General features: G+C 36.2%; 1 protein-coding gene across 5 annotated transcripts in view; it reads right to left on the bottom strand.

Moving 5' to 3' along the window:
• The window catches only part of MDFIC (MyoD family inhibitor domain containing), a 52990-nt gene that overhangs the window by 19539 nt on the left and 11709 nt on the right, over nucleotides 1-21742 (bottom strand). For 4 of the 5 annotated variants that reach the window (XM_062609598.1, XM_062609601.1, XM_062609600.1 and 1 more), the window contains exon 3: nucleotides 20620-20751. The exons of the other annotated variant lie outside the window; for it this stretch is intronic. In XM_062609598.1, the coding sequence (XP_062465582.1) occupies nucleotides 20620-20751 (132 nt within the window). The remainder of the gene's footprint in view (nucleotides 1-20619; nucleotides 20752-21742) is intronic. 5 annotated transcript variants of the gene reach the window in all.

Below are 21742 nucleotides of genomic sequence, written 5' to 3'. Positions count from 1 at the left end.
AAAAAGTTTTTCATTGCCAAAACTGAAACTGCTCTTCCTTCCACTTTTGCATTAGTGTTTGCAGAACTCACAAAGAGAAGCATAAGCAAGGCACTTTCTTCACTTTGGAATTTGATTTGTAGTATATATTCTGTTCACTTTTCCAGACTTTTATAAAGGACCCAAAGCAGATTTTCAGGGAGTTTTCACTTACCTGAATAGGATTCATTAAAAGAATACTATTCAGGAACCCTTTGTGTAGGTCCTTTCCACTTATGTGCACAACCAATTTTATTAAAATTAAAAAGGTTTTCATTCCATTTTAAAAATAGTCAATGTAGACTTAACCTCAGTCAAAAAATAATTCTTTGTCAACATCAGGAATAAAAATTTTGCTCTCTGAAATTCAGTGTTCATACTCATAGTTCCCTATAGCTTTTTTTTCATTACCCCATTCAAATGTAAAATGTACTATTTAGAACAGTTCTTCTCACATTCCATGAAATGATGTTTCCTCACACTGCACTGCCTGATTCCCAGCTGTGGAGTGGTGCAGTTATACCAATAACCTGGCATTACTGGGGAGGGATTAACCTTCCTCAGTAAATAAAAACAATAGCTCATACTAAAAATTCTGCATGTCTGGACATAAGTTTCTGAAACTGACAGTTATGACCTTTTCCAAGCCAGCTAATTTGGTGGTGACAGCTTACAACTGTTTGTGTATTTTTGGTGCTTTGCTATAATACAGTTATGTGACAAATTATCCAAAATACAGTCTCCAAAATTAGGCGCGTTTCTGTCCAACTGTGGGTGAATGGGAAGTCTTAGGGAACCTAAACAGATGTAGGCTTTTATTATTATTTTTACTAAAGGTTTGGGAGACATTTTTGGTGTTTTGGTGAGGATTTTTTTTTAATCCTTTTATTAAATAATCCTGTTCCCAAAGTACTCTTACTTCAGTCTTTTAGCATTAACATACAACTTTTTAGCTGACTGGCTTTACAGTATTCACATGTGATATGCGGGTCAAATCGAAATGGAATAAAACCCCAAATGGATTAGTTATCTCAATTTAAATTTATTTTAACTTTATTGATAATTTTGCACTAGGGAGACTTGAATCTTATGGTTAAAACACACTTGAAACCAATTAGGAACCATATGACTGCATTCTAGCATAAAGAACAAAAGCAATTGACAGTTATAAGATTAAGCCACAACCACTCAGTTTAAAACAGAAATATTTTTACCTTATTTTTTAAAGGTTGTGTATGTCTTAAAAAAAAAAAAGGTGTAATATGGGGAACGACACAATGATTCTTAAAACACAGTGATACCCAGGGACTCTCACTCTCTCTTTAATGATCCACTGCTCTCATTCAGCTGTCTTTCTTTTTTCAAATCTTTACATATGTGACAGCTCTCAAAAGTAGACCATAGACCATCTGGCATTTTCCGAGGTGTAACTTGTGCAAATTCAGCTCTACTGGGAACACAATGCTATCTTCTGCCTGCGTTATAAAAGATACAATAGAATGTAGAACTTATGAGTTGTTTTGAATTATTCATTTTTTGCCTGTATATTCAAGAAATTTTACAAACTCTGCATTTTGTACTACATAATCACATGCGTTAAAGGTACAAAGAAACTTTTTGACACCTCTTTTCTACAGAAAGATGGCATTTTGTTTGATATGTGAACATTCAGCGCCTGTTATATCATTCTAAACAGGCCGTGTGCTGCTACAAAAGATCCCATTTTATACTCTATGTATGAGCAAAAAATTTATTCTTGATATTCAGTAACTAAGGCAATACACATCAAAATTTAAAATATGAGTTGGATGAACATTCAGCATCTTTAAATCAGGATGGCACTGGTCACTTACTATATGTTAGAGATTTAAAAAAAAAAAAAATCATTCCTCATGCAACACAGAAAAATTGCCATTTCAAACATCCACAATGAATAGTTTCAAATGTCCTAAGAAATACTGTGCTTTTTAGGTTAATATGTTTTTAATCTTTAGCAAAACCAGTAGATTTAAGTCAATATTTTATACAGTGCTAACACTAGTGGATTTTCAATAAGAATGATAAATATTGGATTAATGATTCAATAGACTGAATCTTTTTTGATAGAAAACTAGCAGATAATGTAGCTAGTAATAACTGTACATGAATCTGCTGCCTGTGGAAAAGCAATAAAAAAGCAATATATTGCTATAGCATATAATCTATTAGCGTGTTTCACTGCTTCCCTGTCATTGGTTTCCTTGCAAAGTGGGCCTTAATACAATAACTTTTGCTATTATTTAACTGACTTTACATCATAATTTAATTGTGAGGTTACTATCTGGTGAAAAAATATCTGAGTACCAAATATTTACTTGATGGTTTTGAAGTAACTCTGCACATTCCCGTTCAGACTGTAAAATTCTTAGCACAGTTAAAATGAATATGGACATACGTATCCACATTGACAATACATTATTTACACCTTTCAAAAGCTATTCTTAGGAGAAAAATCCTGATGCAGGCATTTAATAGAAAAATGTATGTCAACACATGGAAACTCTCAACCAAAAGAGTACAGTCTAAGCTATCATTAGGGATTCTATACAAAACACAAAAACAAACATACATACAATACTGACTCCTCAGAATCAAAGTGAATCAAAAGAAAACATCAGGAGGGAGAGAAGAATTGAGACAGCTAATTAGTAGCTTAATCACATGAAAAGCAAATCCAAGGCAGCTGAAACAGATGCCCATGGAGCTTGCTAGTGTGGCTAATGCCACCAGTGGAAAAAATACTTTCCAGTTTACAACCTGAGTCATCTGACTGTACACCCAGAGAGGTAAAAACACTGTTTTTCTTCACTTATGACACAATAGTTTATCACACCAGATCAGGCCACAGAAGCAATGTTTTTGCAGGTGGACTCGGGAAGAATAAAATGCACAACTCCTGGGTGTAAAAAAAAATAAAATAAAATACAACCTTTGGTATTTTCAAATATTGAAAAAATTCAAAGTATCATTTAATTTGAAAATATCCTCAAACCTCCTCTGCCTCCCAAAACAGCTGAAACCACAATAAGGGTGTGAGCTCTTTTTAGGAAACACAGAGGTCCTGTTTGGGTCCATTAATGTTGAAAGCCAAGATCTACATGCTAATTTGACCTGGGGAAATTGTTTGATCTCAGTGGTAGCTGCTCCTACTCCCTCTGTATGGATCACACAGAGCAGACCACGTGCAAGGCAAGTAGAAATCAGGCCTCTGTTTTTTATCAGTGCTTCTTCGTAACACCAACCTAAGCTTGAGGCGAAAAAGAACACAAATGACAGTCATGGATTGCACAGTAAAACCAGGCGCTGCCTGGATTCTAGAGTAAAATTAAGGTGATTCCAAATTGCTTCTGGAAAAGATATCAATTTCTGAGATATAAAAGGCGACACTTCCAACTGACTAGCAAAAGATCTTACCTTTTCAAAAGTACTACAAATCGTATGCATTCATACACTCAATAAGCATAAAATTTCAGTGAAGCTGGGAGAACTCAAATATCTCAATCTATTTCCCTCCCCACTTTTCTAACCAAAATCCTGACTAGTCTCTATGTGATCGTCAAGCTACATCAATAGTTTGCTCTGCCTAGCTATCCAGAATATTAACATTCAGATTACAAGATGTACCTCTGAGTCAACCTGTGAAGTGGCTTTTGTCAGCAATTATTTTTGAAGATTTTCTAGGACATAAATAGCATATACTGCAGCTTCTATATCAGAGAAGGCATACATTAACTAAATAACAAGGTACCATCAAGGTACAATCTATCTTTTAAAATCAATTTTTTACACTGAATTTTTTATACCATGCTGACTTTACAAGGAAAACAAAGTACCAACTAACAGCATCAGCCACCTTTTTAGAATTGCTTCTTGTAAGACATGAGGACACCTTCAAAATGAATATATTATTATGAAACAGGATGTCCTTTGTAATGAAAATACTGTAGTAAAATTACTGGTACGAGTTTCACAGGACCCACACTGAGAACACTTTGTTAAAATACGTCTGAGAACACATTCAGAGAACACTGGCTATAACAGGGGCCTGGCAGGGGACAAAGGGAAAAGACATTTTATCCCGTCAGCTCTCAGTTGGTGAAGGGCTGATGCAGGTGGCAAACGCCTGTATTCGTGTATGTTTATGGGTTGAGAAGGCAATGCAAGTGCACAAAAAGGTGCCAAGACTACTCTTAAATCTGTGCAAAGACACCTGCAGTGCCTTCCTTTGGAAGCACCGCAGGACCTTACACGCTGTTTGAAGGGTTGCACGAATTGTATAAAGATGTCTTTGACATACCCAGAAAGAAGCAGTTACCACAGTGAAGCATGAAAAGCGCTGGTAGCCAGAGGTTTACAAAGTTGATAGGCATTCCTAATGAAAATGTGGAGCGAATTTCTCTATTTACAAATCCTCTTTCCTGACATGCTTTTGCAAAAGGAAGAGATGCCTGCTGATTTTTCTTCATGATTATCAACAGCAAATTTTTAATCATTGCTGAAGTGAACAAATGCTTAACATTTTTAATTACCTATCTTTTAACAATTATCTCAAAATCCAAATATCCTTTTGTCTTCTAATTACCATTAGATTATCAGTGAATTCTCCCTCTTTATCATACACAAATCTTGCCATCATTAGCAATGTTTTTTGCGATACTGCAAATATTGGCATCTATGATAAACTTTGCGGATGATTTGGAAATTCTTGCTAGATCACAGTATAATTAGAAATAAAGATGTTTCACATAATGCAATGATTTTTAAGCCACATCTACATAAAGTGCAGTATAGCCCTTACTCTAGGATACAGTTTTCAGGTCTTGAGAACAAACTGTAGCAGCTCACCATGAAAAATCCAAGAAAAGAGCCAAACACAAAATAGAACATTATGGGTAACAGACATCTGGGAAATAAATTTCTATATAAAGCTGCATTCAGAAGTGGGAAATTTTACCACAAGCTTTCTGCTTGCAAATTTATCTACCCTTTTTTCTCCTTATACATTCTGCTAGAGGACTGGAAAAAAAAAAAAAAAAAGCAGTATATTTGCCCTTATCTCTTATAGCATTACAACTAACCACAGCAGTGGTGATCATTGCACAGAGATATGCAACGACAGATTAACTCACGGTCACCATTCCAACATTCCACTGGCGTATTTATGTTGGTTTACACCATTAATTACTACTGAAGCTGATTTTTTTTTTTTTAATTTAAGGTGAAATGCTTAGGTATTTCTACATGTTTTCTACACAGGTAGCTTATTAAGAGGCATCTTAATCTACTTGATTTTTTTTTGTTAAATCTTGCTTTATAGTGTACAGTGGCTTGTAAAAGTTGGCTCTGAGAACAAAATGATAAACACATTAAGAATCAGAGATTTTTTTGTTAATTTCTAAAGTGCTGAATTTGATCTATAACATATATAATCATTAATTTAATAAAGTGAAGACAGTCCCCCAAACAGTAAAGGATACAAAGGGGTGCAAATCCAATACAATCACATCTCACTGAGTAACAGAATGCTTTGCTTCTGGAGCTCTGATTTTCAAAGGAAGGTTAATTAACCACTAGATGTAAAAAAGGTAATCCAAGCTGCTGGCATGACAATTACAGCAGTTATGCAATTAGTACCTATTACAACATATGGTTATACTATTGCATAAAGACACACTGGTCTCCCATGGAATTTAAGACATTAAGTCAGATATTTGGAGCAGTTTTGATGCCCCTCACCATTGTGTTACTGGTTCCCAAATCAAATAACAAAACATCAAAGAGAAGCTACAAACAACAGGATATCGCTTGCTGGGTACTGCCTCATAAGCAGCACAGCAGGATGTACCAGGCAGGAGAGATAACCTCAATGTCATTAACAGCCTTAACATGTGCAAGTGCACCAGCATGTCCTCTTAGCCCCAGCACCTCCTGCTCCCTTCCTCAAAACCCCAGCCACCACTAACAAAACAGACACTGTTTCACTGCAGTAAAGAACATCGGATGGTGATTCAAATAGCTTCTCAGCCTAACCAGTTCACTGCTTGCCTCTGAGTCAGAAAATACTCAAAGGTCAGATTCATTCCCCACTGACCATATACCCTGAGTTTTCAGATGATGAGATTGCAGTGTTCAGTTAAACTCATACAAATATACATAAACACTGGCTCTACTTGTTTTTTAAAAGAACATAAAAGGAAATGCTGGAACAAGCATTTCCCTTCGGGTTCACTGCTCTCTTGATTTCTAGTCCTCCACTCACAGAAGATTCCAAAAAGTGTTCAACCTTAAGTGTGAATCTGATCACCTGTTCTCAGTGCTCTGTCTTTTGTCATCTCTATAATTCTAAGTAATAACCAATAGCTACTATTAACAAAACTAATAAGATGTAGAAATAAAATAAGTTAAAAAAAAAAGGAATAAAACCAGAATGACAGCAACAAAGAGTGGGTAATATAAAAAGGTAGCAGGAAAATACAGAATATCAGTACAAAAGTAGTAATACATACATTGATAACTGAGTTTCTGATCCCTTTGCTGCACTTGTTTTCTCTCTAGTATTCTTTCTTGCAACCTAGAGCTGATGCTAAGTTTGGCATCCACTGACATCAAGTATTGGAAAACCAAAGAAAGAAAGACAGAAAGCACAGCTTCAAGGAAAATTGAACAGGAGAAGCAAATGGGCAGTAACCACAAGGAACAGGCTAAAACTTGGGATTTTACATTATTAAAACAAGAGTAGGGCAAAAACATCAAAAGAAAAAAGAGCAGACAGAAACCACCCAGAAGAAGACAGCACTGGAGGGGAAGGAGACAGAAAGAGAAAAAAAAATCCCCCCAGTGAGCTGAGACACTTTCAGTCTGTGAGGGCAGAAAAGAGTAGAGAAGAAGAAACAACAAAAAAAAAAACCCAACAAGTAAAATCCCATTCAAGCAGAAGTATTTTCTTAATTTTTACAAAAGGATTAAATAAGAAATTATTAGTTGATAAACAATGAAATAAAATAAACACATTGTACTTATACAGTGATCTCACACTGACGCAATAGTTCCCCTTCTGCTGGAGGTCAGAGAGGCTCCTGAAGCCTAAGCCAAAAATCAGCCACATTCAGCAATAGCAGCATGATGGAAAATGGAAATTCCATGTCAGAAAACAGGGTGAGGACTTCATGTCCATAACAATAACTCTTCATGACCCAGCTTGTCATTACTAGAGACAGGATAGCTCATAGAGTGATTGTCAGTAGGAGAAAAAAGATGTGGAAAAGTAGCAGAGAGTGAAGCAAGTGTCCAGCTATTTTCCCATCCTGAAAAAGCAGAGGATGATCAGAAAGAGAAGCAACATGCATCTGCACCAGTAACATTAAACACACTGAGAAGGGTTACTCTCTGAGTGTCCTTCAGCTAAGGGAATTCCCTCATAGCTAACAGGGTCTAGGCGATGGTGGCAGGAGTCCTGTCACCGATCCACCTGGCTGCTATGCCCATGAGTGGGATGAATGGGGCTCTCCCATCCCAAAGCACTGCAGAGATCCCAGGTCACCAAAGGACTTTGGGCACACACATGAAGTCCAGGCAAAGCTATCATAAACTGGGTCTTGGGCTGCTTTATGCCACCAATGCACCAGTTTGGCATTAAGATGAAATGAGAGCTCCTTTTCCTGTTTTCAAACTGTTTTGGCATGCCTTGAAGAGATATGTTACAATCTCACCTGAAATGTTTTTGTGCAAGCTGTACAGATTCTTGAGAATACACCTTCAAAGTCTTCTTATCAGAGTCCTTAAAAAACCTAAATTCTCTTTTTTTTTCCTTATTTAAATTCAAAATTGCAAGGAACCATGGACTGAAGGCTGCATCTCTGCATCAGAGCTCACTGCCCTGTCCCTTCCCCACCCCACAGGCAGTTTTACACAGAAACAGTAGCTTCATATACTGAAGAGAAAGGGAATGTTTTATATCAGAGTGCAAAAATTTATCAGCTAAGGGATTAGTGTGTTCAATTCAAAGCTGAATGTGCTTAACACCTAATCATTGTCACCAAGACTTAGGACACAGGAAAGTGTTTTTTACTTACTTCTTATTTACTGTATTCTACCAAAATGACACAGGAAGTCCTCTTTCTGACTCAGCTGGACAAACCCACCCATCCTGGCCAAGCTTTCATACATGACCTGCATTGCATGAATTCAATATAGTAAAAAAAACCAACCAAAAGCTGCTAAATGAGTTTTTGTCTGCTGCTCATTCACATATCCCTTAGAGCAGTGCAAAAGTCAGATTGCTCTCCGTGCCTGGTGAAGACCGAACTTCCTACAAAAATGATGCACTTAGTTTCCTGAAAGGAAGCAAAGCATAAGCTGCTCAAACAATTCACAAGAGAGCTCTGATATCTGAGCCACGCAGTTACAAATCTGCCCTGCTACAGAAATACAGTGTCACATCAGTGACCGACAGCTACAAGCATGAAAATTCAGAGAAACAAATGCATTAATGCAAAGGAAAAAGCACCAGATTATCTGAAGAAAGAGGTAAATTGTCTTAACGGGACGAAATTACCTGTAAAACCTTTTTCCTTCATCCACAACTGAGTTAAATTCTGATTCTCCACTCACCTCATGAAACAAGATAAAATCTCTATGAAATTATTATGCCCAAACTATTTCAGTATAGTAGAGGCAAGTAGTACCTGCAAGTCCTTATACTACAGAACTGACTGAATAGCAGCAGAAAACTGGTTTTTATCTCTAACATACAGAAAGAGAGTATTCTTATTTCAACATGCTTAAAGGCGTTCAACATTATGTATGGAATCGTTTTAATTCTTTACTAAAAATATAACAAATATTCCTTCCAACTTATAAAACTATGCAATTTGGCCCACTGAATTTTATTTAGTTCACCCTCTGTTTAAAATACTTCTGAGCAGCATTTAAATTTGGACAAGGCCCATGCTTTGAATGCTTCTTGCAACAGGGATCTTTTTTCTGAAAACCTTGTTTTGTCTTATTTAGAAAACATAATTCCTTTTATTTGCAGAGGTAAAGACAATCCTTCTCCACTAATCACCATTACTCATTTCTTTCAATGGAGTACAGACTCAGCAGTGAGATCTGTGCTATGTTAATGTTATTCATAATACTGAAAAGTACCAATTTCTACGTCTAAAACCATTTTGCAAATAAGCTTAAGGATTTTACAGGAAATCCAACATTTAGAATTTACAGTTACTTTTTTGTCCTTTTACAATTAAAAAGCTTTAAAAAAATCACAGCTGAGGCAGCAAGTTCCTCTTACCCAAAAAAGATCCAAAGTGCAGGAGCAAACCTCATCTTATAGCAAAGAAAGCAACTACATCACATGCAAACAACCTTTCGTCACTGCTTACACAAGCCTTCAGCCCCACAAAAGCATTCATGTCACCATGAGCAACAGCAGCTCGACAGGCTGGCTATGGGTGAGCCAAACTGCTGCCTCCATCCCTTTGTGCTGGGCAGCTGTTCCATGCTTGGGAAACATCTCTGCCTCACTTCTTGCATTTCTTGGCCCTGAACAAAAAAGCCCTTAGGAAATCATTCAAACAACTGCCAAAAGGACAGAACTGCACTGTTTTTTATACACCCTTATCCACTCTACTAAAGATTCATGCCATCTGCCATTTTATTTGCACTGCTATGATAGCCCTGCCACTTGCAGTTAATTCCAGAACCCTTTTCTTTACTGTTCCTTTATTACAACTAGCTATATTTTATTAGGCCATACCATTTTCTCAGGCTACTGGAATTAACAGCTCACAATGGAAACATCTCCCTACCACCTTATATTTAATTAGTGATATATTAATCAAGACAAAATTCCTTGATTCTGATTAGTACGGTACTGCCAAGCCAAACTACTCAAAAATCTTCAAAAGTTTCTTTTTAAATGCATCCTTTTTATTGGCATTGTCAATTTTGAGTCTTTAACTGTCAGCTTTTGTCAGTACTTATCGACTAAGACCAGGTTAATTTTTTGTTTATTTTATAAAAAATTAAATCTCACATTATCATGACTCCAGAAGCTAAGATTTGCATAGTGTGTTGTAATAGTTAACAGTTGTTTTGTTTTCCCTGAATACACAGTTTCTTTCCATAATGTTTAATTTACTGTTAATTTTCCAGTAGTCAAAATAATCATTCTAGTAACAAGGTTCACTGCTACTTACAAAATAGCTTAAATGTTCATGTTAACACACAGAAGCTGAACTGAACAGTCCTTTATACTGAGGCACTTTAAACACACACACAGTCAGCCTCTAAGAACAACCCTGCTGTCATTGCTTACAAGTACATAACCGTAATAGAGTAAAAATTGGGGAAACAGGAAAAAGGACTATTCAAACAAAAAAAAAAAAGAGGGAAAGGGGGACTAGAGAAAATTGTGCAAACAGAAAAGAGAAAGATGGCTTAGAGATAGTAACTATAATAGGGATGGGTCAGTCTTTTTTTACTTTATAAAATAAATATGGGGAAGGGGACGTAGAACCATTTATTGCGAATGGGATCAAATCTTAAACACTCTTCCAAGTTTGACTCTACCAAGATCTACCACTTCTCTTTCTATTGTATCAGCAATCCATATACTTTATTCCAAAATTACCATAATTTCTAAAGGATTCTTTCTTTACTGATCAAAACCTTCACATGCCATTATGTTACAGTCATTGTGAAATGGGTATCTAACTCTGCCTTCAAGTTTTCAGAGCAAAGTGGATTATTCTACAGGAACCTTGCCTGTGCTATCAAGCAACTTTTCTCACCTTTTCCATAAGGACCTGTTCCACAAATACCCAACAAACTATTGATAATGAGACCGAAATCACTTGTCCTATTCCAGCTATCCTAGCAGAATCCCTGGTGTGGATGCAAACCTTATAACAAAAGAGACCTATTGCCAGGTTATTTTCAAAGAGGTTATTTTGCCAAGTTCAAGGAGGGAGCACAGCACAGCAAGTGAGGTCTCTCCATTATGCTGCTCTTCTCACAGAGCTATAGTGGATACTATGCAATACACAAATGGACAAAAACAATCAGTAAATTATTTAAAATTAAGATTGAATTTATTGAATAAATTGTAGGGAAAAGATTCATCATGTATAACACTACCCTACTGATGGGAATCAGAAAATCAAGTGGATAGAGAAATAGAAGTAACAGTCAAAGGAAAGGAACAAGAAGAGGAAGGGAGGGGAAAAGAAAAAAAAAAAAAGGTAACTTTTATTAGAATGCCTCCTTTAAAATGTTAAAATGGTGCTGTGTGTTGGTTGTTCCCTTCCATACCTTTCCAAAGGCAAACACTGTCTTATTTGTTGTAAATACAAAACTCATACTAGTTTCAAATTTCCAAGTCTTTCATCCAGGACAGAACAGTTTACAAAATACCTGTGATGAGGACTGCTTTGAAACGTAGATATTTCTAACTTATTCAGATGCATGAACGTACTCTGCTAGATACTTTATAGAATGATTAGGGCATAGCTCCACTGAAAGATCTATTCCCATATAAAAATATTTCTCAATAGTGATTTTACATCATAAATATGCTATGGACTATTATCACTGAAAACTCAGCACACAATAAAAAGAATATATACCAAGGTAGGGAAATACTTTATAAAGTTATAGTTGCAAAGTGAGCTAGGAAATACTAAATTGTTAGATGAGCTGGTGTAATTTAGTAAAATCACATATATGACAAGTACATGGGCATTACCCCAAAGTTAGCTCCATAGCCCGCTGAGCCATCCAAATATATATTTTTTTTGTATCACCTTGTGAAAAACTCAGTTTAATCACTCAGACAATCCTTCCCAAGCAGGATGATCCCAAATCTTCTCACCAAAGCTTACTGCTTCCTTTATTTTGAAATTCAAGCAAAAAGAGTATTCTTTACTCATCTCCTGATTGTCTGAGTTGTGCTGACCAAAAAGATGTTCAGTCTGTTTTGACACTTCTCTTATGGCCAATTTTGGTAAACATAATAATCTTTCATTGCTTTTCTGTTAAAATGTGAGTTTTATTTTAACTTGGCAGAATGCAGTTAAATTATGTATTTGTCCTAATAAAGAAAAAAGGAAAGGGTACATGCCTTCTGCCTGGCTAAGAGCTTTAACTTCTGAAGAAAGACGTCTCTCACAGCTACCCATACTTGAAGACAGACTTGCTCTTGCTCTGCTGAGGAATGGGCAAACAGCTTATGCTGTCTCTCAGGGGCAAAAACTTGTCCTGAAGGTTAAATCTGACTCATAGGCCACATATCTTACAGGCTTGCCTAACAGCTTGCTCTACTTGATTTGCCTCAAAAGTAAACTTCATAACATTTTATGCAAACATTATACCACCTTAAGTCTGAGCTATAAATCAATAAAACTCACTTAAGCTTGAGGAACTTCTGCAATAGGAAATAACCTCTCAGTTGAAATTCTGCTCTAATTAACACTAGCGTTCCTAAATCTGACATTTTTCTCTAAACAAGTATCATAATATTTATAGCTTCAGATTTAAGTAATAACATGATAGTTGAGATATTGCATAGAATTTGAGGGAAACTGGTTTAAAAGGAAAAATTTAAGCCTCTAAATTTCATGGGTCCAGACATAAACTTCCAAATTTGAAACCTCTCATCTCAGAATGCCATGGGTTTGTATTTCATGATCAAAAATTACAAGCATAGTTTCCATGCAAAAACCTGTTTCTCACATGCCAGAACACTACTGTTTAATTAAAAATAGTTAAGTCTCAGGTGGCAAATAATTCATTATTCTCTTAAATCAAACCTCTATTTTTGGAGGCCTACCTCATCAGTATAATGAGTTAACAAAACCAGTATTAGAAATAGCCCAAGTGACCACAGCTGTTTGACATTTGAATGTTTTTCAAAGGGACTCTTTGGGTTTGGATCATGAATAATATTTTTTTTAGGGAAAACAAAAAACTGCCAGCACTAGCACCACAGCAACACACAAACAGGTCATAAGCTCCTGTTTTTCCTTGTCCTTTACAAAAATACCTTCAGGGAAAGGTACTTGTGGGTACTTTTGCACTGCAGATATTACCAGAATGCAGAACAACTAGTATTCAGACCTTTCTTTCCTCTGGATAGCTATTTAAAGAAGAAAAATATTTAACCATAATTACTCGGCTAAGCCTTCTGCTGTGACCATAAGCTCCCCTTCATCTTTCACTTTTTTACCAGCAAATACAGTATTTGAAAGATTAAAAACTCTTTTTATTCTCTAAATTTTGAAGAATTAATCATTTTGATGTACACAGAATATACAGTACTACAGTACTACTTTTCAGCTGTATAAACTACTCCAGGACTCCAGGTATTACAAACACACAATAGCAAATGTAAAATAAAATTTTAAACAGAAAAACTAAGACAGTTTTTCTCATGTTATAAGTTTAAGACATCCTTGCCAGAAGCAGGTTCCTAAAAGTACAAGTTGCATGATGATACTTTTGCACACTTTGTAATTTGGTGTTTGCTAAAAATGGCTTACTGAATACCGTTAGCACAGAAAATAGCAGACTGAAACCACACTGACTCATTGGTTTCGTAGGGCAATATTTCACATAGAACACAGTCAGAATTTTATTACTCTTCCTTTTTAAGGAACTACTACAAATGTATTGTACTTTTTCCCCTATAAGAGGAACTAACCAGGAAAAGAACATAAATATTCTTTCCAATCTAGGCAAAACAGCACATTAATTCTGAGACAGTAGCAATACAACAAAGGAAAATATTCTGAAATTAAGATACAGTTTACTTCAGGCTCAAACACAGCAAGCACATTAATCTTCACACTACTTGAAGAATTTCACCTTTTTCTGCTACCGATGATTATTGCCATTCAAACTTCCCCAGCCTCAGACCATAAATTCAGATGATGTTCTGAAAGTCAGAAGGAGTAAAACACAGAAAATGAAAGGCTTCAGGTAATTCTAGCTACTAGTGATATGCAGAATACATGCACCTATCATACGGTCATCTGGTGCAGTTTAAAGTTCTCACTGAAGTTTGACTACTGTTCTGTAAATGGATCAACAACAGTAAGTTTATTTCTCCACATGGAGTCACCACAGAGTATACAAATTCCTCACCCTTTGCAGTCCATCATTAACTGTATTGCTTCAAAACATTCAACCCAGATTTGAAGGGAAGAGGCTACACAGAAAACATCTGCATCCCACAGCAGCTCTGTTTATAAGGGGCTACTAATTCAGCAACACGTGGGTCTTTCCACAGATATCTTCTGTAAACACCGAAGACCAAGTCTTTGAAGACTAACTGCAAGGATACAGATATCTGTGAATAAGCGTCTTTGCCCAGGAGATGGTGAAATGAAAATTAAATTAAAATGCTATGGTTGTGCAACAACGAGGTGTGAAATTCCCTCTCAACTGAGAGATTTGATCCCAGAAATTCCTAGGGGAAATGAAAAGTGGTGAGATGGATACACTTGCAACAAGAAAAGACCTACCTTTCTGCAGAAGTCTCCAGGCAGACACTGGAAAGAGTGTGTCATCTTTATCCATTAAAAAAAAAAGAGGAGGGCAATCTAAACAAGCCCAGCTGAATCATCAAGACTCAGATGAACAGTAGCAAACATGAGCTCCAGTTGAGTATGTGTGCACCAGCTGCAAACCCTGATTAGTCTATCTGGAATACTGAAAATGTTTGGTCTCTTGGTATTCTGATAGCACTGGCTTCTGATTTTTCAATTGTATTTCTCAGCCCACTGCCAAAGTACTGCTGATCGCTTCTCTCCTCAGCTTCAACTGGTGTACCATCAGCAGGACTAAATCCATGAGTCTTTCACTGCCTTAGTACTTCTGATGCACGACACACTGACCTGTCTGTAAGCCAACTGAATTCCAAAATTTTGTTAAACAGCATAATTTTCACTACCACCTTTACGAGATGCTTTATCTTGACTGGCATGAGTACTCCAAATATGCTCTACAACACAGGTAACTTTCTTCCAGTTTATATAATCAAAGCCGTAGTTCACTATTTAGTGGCTGAAAACTTGCCACAGCATATCCCTGGTAGGCAGCTATGAAGAAAATTAACTCTTTCACAGCAAAACCAGTAACAAAACTATTATAATAAATCACATTCTACCTCCTGTGTTGTGCTAAGGGACTAGCTCATGCACAACATTTTCAAAGAATGTTTGCAAAAATGCTTGTGTTGTCAGCTGGTTGGGAAGAAGTTAAAAACATCAGGCTCCTCAGGAGACATGAGCGGAGTTATCTGAGGACTTCTGGAACAGAAGTAGTATGAGATCTGTCAGGTCAGAGGCAGAAACAGAAGTAACACAGGCTAGTTCTATGCTTGGGAAAGGATTAGAAAATCTCTCTGGGAGGAGTTCTTAAGGAAGACCTTCACACTTCTTTTTCTTCTACTGGCCAGATTCCTCAAAGAGTTATCCCTTTTAAAGAAGGATCTAAATATCAAATACTGCATTCCTGTAGTTAAATATTGAACTGATTAAAGTTTTTTCATTCACAGTTTGCAGATTTTTATACCTGGGCATATTTGGAACATTGTACATAAATCACTTTTTTAACTAAAAGAATACACCTTTCAGATTTAGCAATATATTTTGAATAATTTCCATTAATCTATTCTGCACAATTTCTGTACTCACAAACTCAGTTACACTGCAAGAAGATTATCATACTTTCTAGCTTTCAAGAGAACCATTTAAGTTACTTCAAGCTCTGTGCAATATTTTAGAGATAGAATTAAAAAAGGCAACTGAAATCACAATAACTGGAAGATGACTCTGCACCATAAATTAGCCAAGAAGATAAATATGGATTAATATCAAACGAACAGTTCTAACAGCAGATTATCTTCATTTTCTTGGAAAAAAAGTCCCAAACCCAAACTGTGTAATTTAAGCTACAGTAATCAGTCACTTAGCCAAAGGGAAAAGGGAATCTCCCGATGTTAAAATTAAATAAAGTCATTATTTATTTAATAGTAAATTAAAAGTAAAAATGTAAACATAAAAATATAGAAAACAAAAATATTAGGATATCTAGGCTTATATTTAAATAAAACAAAAGAATGTAATAAAATAGTGGGCACAAGAACATGTAAAATTGTTTAATCCCCACTGATCTGAATGAAGCATCCCTTTCTCTGAAGAACCACTCTTATCAGGTGGGTGTTTCATGGAGGAGAGAGAGGCAATTGAAGCTAGGAAATGATGGATAGCAATGACCTTTCTATCTGTAAAACATGGGCATATTTTAGGTATTTAATCTTGAGAATTGGATTATTATTAATCAATTATTAATGACAATTTGAATCTATGGTAGATGTTTTTTGTTTTCTTAAATATCACATAGCTAAGGTCCTGCTTGAAAACCAGAAAGGAGATTAAATTCTCACAAGCAAATAGTGTTCAAGACTGGCATTTTCTTCCCTCCTAAACATTTCTTCCCCTGCATAACAGCACACACTGATGATAACCTAGTAGCCTCTGTAAAAAATTCTGCCTAAGTATTCTGAAAACCGCCTTTATAGCTTTTTTTTTTTTTTAAAAAAAAAAAAGGAGCAAAAATTATCCCTAACCTTTCCCAAAGAACAAAGCAGGCCATTGTGGTAAAATGGAGAAGCAAAACTACCTATGGCTTCATTCCTATAGCCACTAGTTACTCAACTGCATGTCTTAACATCCACACTTCCTCACTTGCCAAATCTGAGTGATAACAGAAGCAGAACATCTCCACTACAAGCCACCAGATCATATAATGAAAATAAGCAGAAGGTGTTTGCAGATATTTAAAATGCATTGACAAAGAAGGAAAAGCAGATGGAGTGATTCAAAGGCTAAGCTCTTTTGAAAAGCAGAACCCCTACAGCCTGCAATAAAATACAAAATATATGTGCATCTGTGAGTGCAAAGGAATAGGTCCCAGTGTTGCCTTGAACACCTGAGCTGAAAAATATAGAGGTTATACCAGTTTGGAGGAATCACTATGACAAAGAGACTCTTCCTCACTCAGGTTCTAAAATGGAAGGATACGGATAGCAATGGCCACCTTATGAAGAATAAAGCAAATTTAACACATCTAAGACCACCACATATTTGGCAGGTCTTCCCGTACTTAAATTCTCTGCTAAAAAATGTACACCTGATTTCTAGTCTAACTAACTGAACTTCCAGGCATTACACCTAGTTCTCCCTTTGTCTGCTTCAGTTGATGAGTTGTCTTAACATATTTCTGTGTTTTGTGGTATCATGTTTCTTAGGGACTAGACAAGGGCCTCTTTACTCCCTTGTTAACACTAAACAGATTTAATTCTAGGAGGTTTTCCACAATAAGACATGTTTTCAACTACTCCAGTCATTCCTGAAATATTTGTGGTTCTCCCCTGACCCTTCTCCAACTGAACACAGTATTCCAGTAACAGTCATGCAAGTGCATTAACAATTAATACAGAAAGGTAATATAACCATTTCTTCTCATTTAGCTATTCCCTGCCTATATAGCAGAATACTGTAACCTTTTGACTCTCAAGGTCTCTTCAAAAACAATTCCTTGGTTGAAGCTTCCCATAAGATTACCCATTTACCCAGGGTATTACGAGCTTTTCCATTTGGGGGGAGAGAAGGGACTCTCTCTAAAGGAGGTGGGAAAGGGCTCTAAAGGAGGTGGGAAAGGGCTAATCTGGAGAAATCTCATAATCTAGAAATTAAAAAAGGGGGGTTGAGAAAAGGACTGCAAGAGCAAGGCAAGGTGAACTGAAAACATCATACTGTGGAAAACGGGAGCAGCATTTTATTTTATTGATGTTGCCTGGTAAACTGAGTTCACAAGTGCAAATGAGAAATCATACATAATGAAGTCATTACAGAGCCTCTAACACTGGACTTCGTTGTTGGTGTGCCAGTAAAACTGACTGATTAATCTACTTCCATATAACAGCAGGATAAAACAGCTGCAAACAAGGAAAACCTTGGAAATAAAATACTGGAAATATTTACAAAGTGAAAAATAAGGCTAACAAATGGAGTGTGTATCAACTGTGGGGGTGGAAAACAATCTGTATGGGAAAAAAAGAAACTGACTCGTTAGGATAGTGAATGGTTGTTAATACCTGAGAAAATTGAAATATGCCTTGTCTAAAACAATTTAAAGGGTTTTTAAATATACCATAATGATCAAAACATTTTATTTGTAACCTCAAGCTTCTTTCAATATGCAGCATTTGGGAAACTTTAGCCTAGTGGGGTAATAGATCTGGTTGAATCACAGCCATTCTGAGCTATGATACTTGTTATTTTAGATGAAATGCCTAAGTAATATTGTGATAAAGAAGCTTCTCTTTGCTCTCCTTGTTCTATCTTTCAAACTTGAGTTATGAAGTAGATTGAGTTGTAAAACTCTTGCAGACTACAAGAAGTACTTGTAATTGAGCCGGTGTTCCTCAGTTCTTTTAAGTAGAACAGACTTCCCTACTCATGGCCACAGCCTCCAAAAAAAGAAAAGAAGCTGTTTTAAGTTCATCATTTTTGTTTCTTTCATCTAGAAAACATTAACATTAAAGGTTAAAGGAAATCATTAATTTGAAACGAAGGATTGCATCATAGCAGCTACTCAAACATATCTCATAATAAAGCTACTACTACACAAAACTTAGCTATTAAGACCAGGAGGTTTAGAAACTTCCAGGTTTCACTTAAACTTGCTTTCATAAAATCAAAGGTAAAACTACTCATGACTCCAGAAGGAGCATAGCTGTACACACTGGAGCAGTACATTACACTTTGATTTTACCCTGCCTTTGCCCTTGTTCCTGATATTTTTTTTAATACAGCAGTAGATAAGCCTCCCATCACAGACACCACAGACACATACAACTGCACAGAACTGTCAAGTCACTTTACCAGGGACTTGCACAGTCTGCTGCAATTTCTACTGTACTTTGAAAAACATGATCTTTTCCTCTCCCTCTTTCCCAGTAGAGCCACTACAATATGCCCTTGTGGTGAACAGATTAGAGGAAGCACAGCACCATCCTACTGTCCTTGGTTCTTTCCTCCATAGTTCAGGTATGCTGCTAGCTGTCACAAAATAAATCTGCTTTCTTATTGTTCCGGAAATAAGGAAGGCTCTAGGAAGAGGGAAGGAGAAAGAGGCCACTCCAAAAGCAGCAGATTCTATATGTGCACCTTCCCATGTCCTCAACACAAGGAAAAATCAATTGCTTGTTCAGGGACAGTTAGGTTTAAAACAATAATCTTTTGGGATTTAAGTAAACTCTGAAGCTGTTCAGGACAATTCTCACTCTTTAGAGTCCTTTAGGAATTATTCTTAAATTGTGAAATAAATATCTGACATGCTAAATTAATTTCCTGTAAAGGATCTAGATAAGTATTCAATACATTAAGGGTATAAGTATTTATAAGGATTATTTAGAAAAAAGGATTAACTAAGGTTTGAAAAGAACTCCAAATGCTAACACAAAGTTCACATGTGGAATGCGTAGGTAAGACTAGAAAATGAGCAAACAAAACAAACCTAAAAAAAACAGGGTGACTCCATAGAAAATCACCAGTATTGACAACAGCAGGTTCAGAAATACGAATTTACCCCACTGTGCACAGTGTAGTACATGTGCAGTATAAAGACATACTGACCCCAAAGTGTGTGGTCAGACAATGATCTCCAAGAGCTGGCTCACTGCTCAGCCTTTAGTCCATTTGCTTTCTGAATACACCCTATAATTAGAGAACAATTTCTCATGCAGCCCCTCCCTTGAGCAACTAATGTTCAAGCATTCACAGAATTTTAAAGTAGCATTAGCTCTGGCAGTTGACAGAAATATTTTTGCCTCGGGAGGGTGCAATTGTGGCTGATCTTTTGGACAACATAAGAGCTCCAATTCAAGACAAAATTGGGAACAATCTTGCATCCCTTTTCATGTTTTAAAGCATTTAAGACATACACTAGGAACATGGACTTTCAAAAACTCATTAAAAAAACAGTTCCATATCTTAGGCCTAAACCTTGTCTTGCAGCATTCTTTAGTGTTGAAAGGAATAACTGCTTTAGGATTAAAAACTCTTCATAAACTTACACCTGACCAGTACCAAGTGCATCTGAAAGCAACTGCTCTCAGCATAGTTTACTCTGCCACTTAAATGTATAACCTGACAAATCAAGGCTGGTGACACCCAGCACAGCTGCATTCTGCAGCTCATGTGCCTACTAAATATACAGATCCCATGATGAATGATAAAAATATAACAATAAGGCTTAAAAAATGTAGATGCTACAGAGGCCTACATTCTACTGTACCACTCAAATCACACCTTTCTTTTAACTGACTGTTTATGCATGCTGACAGGAGTCATTCTGGGAAATAAACTCAGTAAGTACGCATTATAGTTGCAACACAATTGCATTTGACACGCATTTAACAGACTCAACAGGCAGTATCCCGTTACACTGCGAAAGCAAGTCTAAGTGGCAGCAATTTGCTCTGGAAATACTTACTTCTGATGAGGTCACCATCAGTGCGATTTCCCCAGATGGACTGGTCTTGTATCTCTGGCTGTATACTTTGGTTACTGGAAGGCTGGTTTATGTCTTTATCTCCTGCCGCGGTATTCTCTTGGTCTGCTTTTTCTAAGTCAAAAGAAATTTTAAAGTATTAGTTTCTGTGGTGTTTTTCCTCTATGTAAACAAAACTCATCTTTGGAAATTTAAACCAAAAAAGAATAACTCATCGCAGCCCCTCATGTAGCTTCCGTAGAAATAGTTCCTAATAAAGCTTATTTTCCATTTGTTTTCTTGTCTAGATCAAAACAAATTTTCTTTAAGAAAGTCTTTTAGTCATATTATGCTTAATCAGGCAAAATAATACTCACCAGCATTTGCCACCCCATGGTATGGTTCATTTTGTTTATGTTGAGTTACCTTCCACAAAATTTTCAGATAAAGGTTTGAATTGTTGTGTCACATAAAAAAAAAACATTATTTTTTTTGCCCACATACATGTGGCTCTGGCATATAAAATCTACAAGAATTCCACTAATGCCTGTTTTCTATTATTTAAAATTGGAAATATAATTAAACAGAAATATTGCTGAAACTTCAAAACTGCTAAGTACAAATATCCAGAAAATTTATTATAACACAATCACCCTTTTTGTTGAAAAAATAGCCTTTAAAAACCATTTTTGAATAAAAGTCAATATTTAGCCTATGATGAAAGGAAAAATTATTTCTTCTCTCCAAGTATATACAAGACACTGGGAAATTCTCATGGTAAGGTTATTTGAGGGATGCAAGTTTTTTCACAAGATAGCAGATCTTGTTGTTTTGATGATTTCACCAATTAACACACACAGACCTGCATTTTCACAAACCAAGGTAAGTGACAGCTTTCATTCTGACTGTCATTAATGTTTTAGCAATCAAATTCACGTACACAAATCTTTCTGATCTTGATTGCTACAGGATTTTCCTATGGGCATTCAAAGAAACACTTCCAAATCTGGAATTACTTTGTTCATTATTCACAGTGACAGATTATCAGTTTATATCACTTACTCAAGGGACCTGTAAAACACTAAACATTTTGTCTTAAGCTTTTTTTCTAATATACTTGCAACAT

The sequence above is a fragment of the Pezoporus occidentalis genome, unplaced genomic scaffold (assembly GCF_034315485.1).
Source record: "Pezoporus occidentalis ecotype Australia unplaced genomic scaffold, CSIRO_AGI_Poc_V1 ctg14, whole genome shotgun sequence".
NCBI classification, from domain to species: Eukaryota; Metazoa; Chordata; class Aves; order Psittaciformes; family Psittacidae; genus Pezoporus; species Pezoporus occidentalis.
This window is presented reverse-complemented; position numbering and strand designations above follow the sequence as displayed.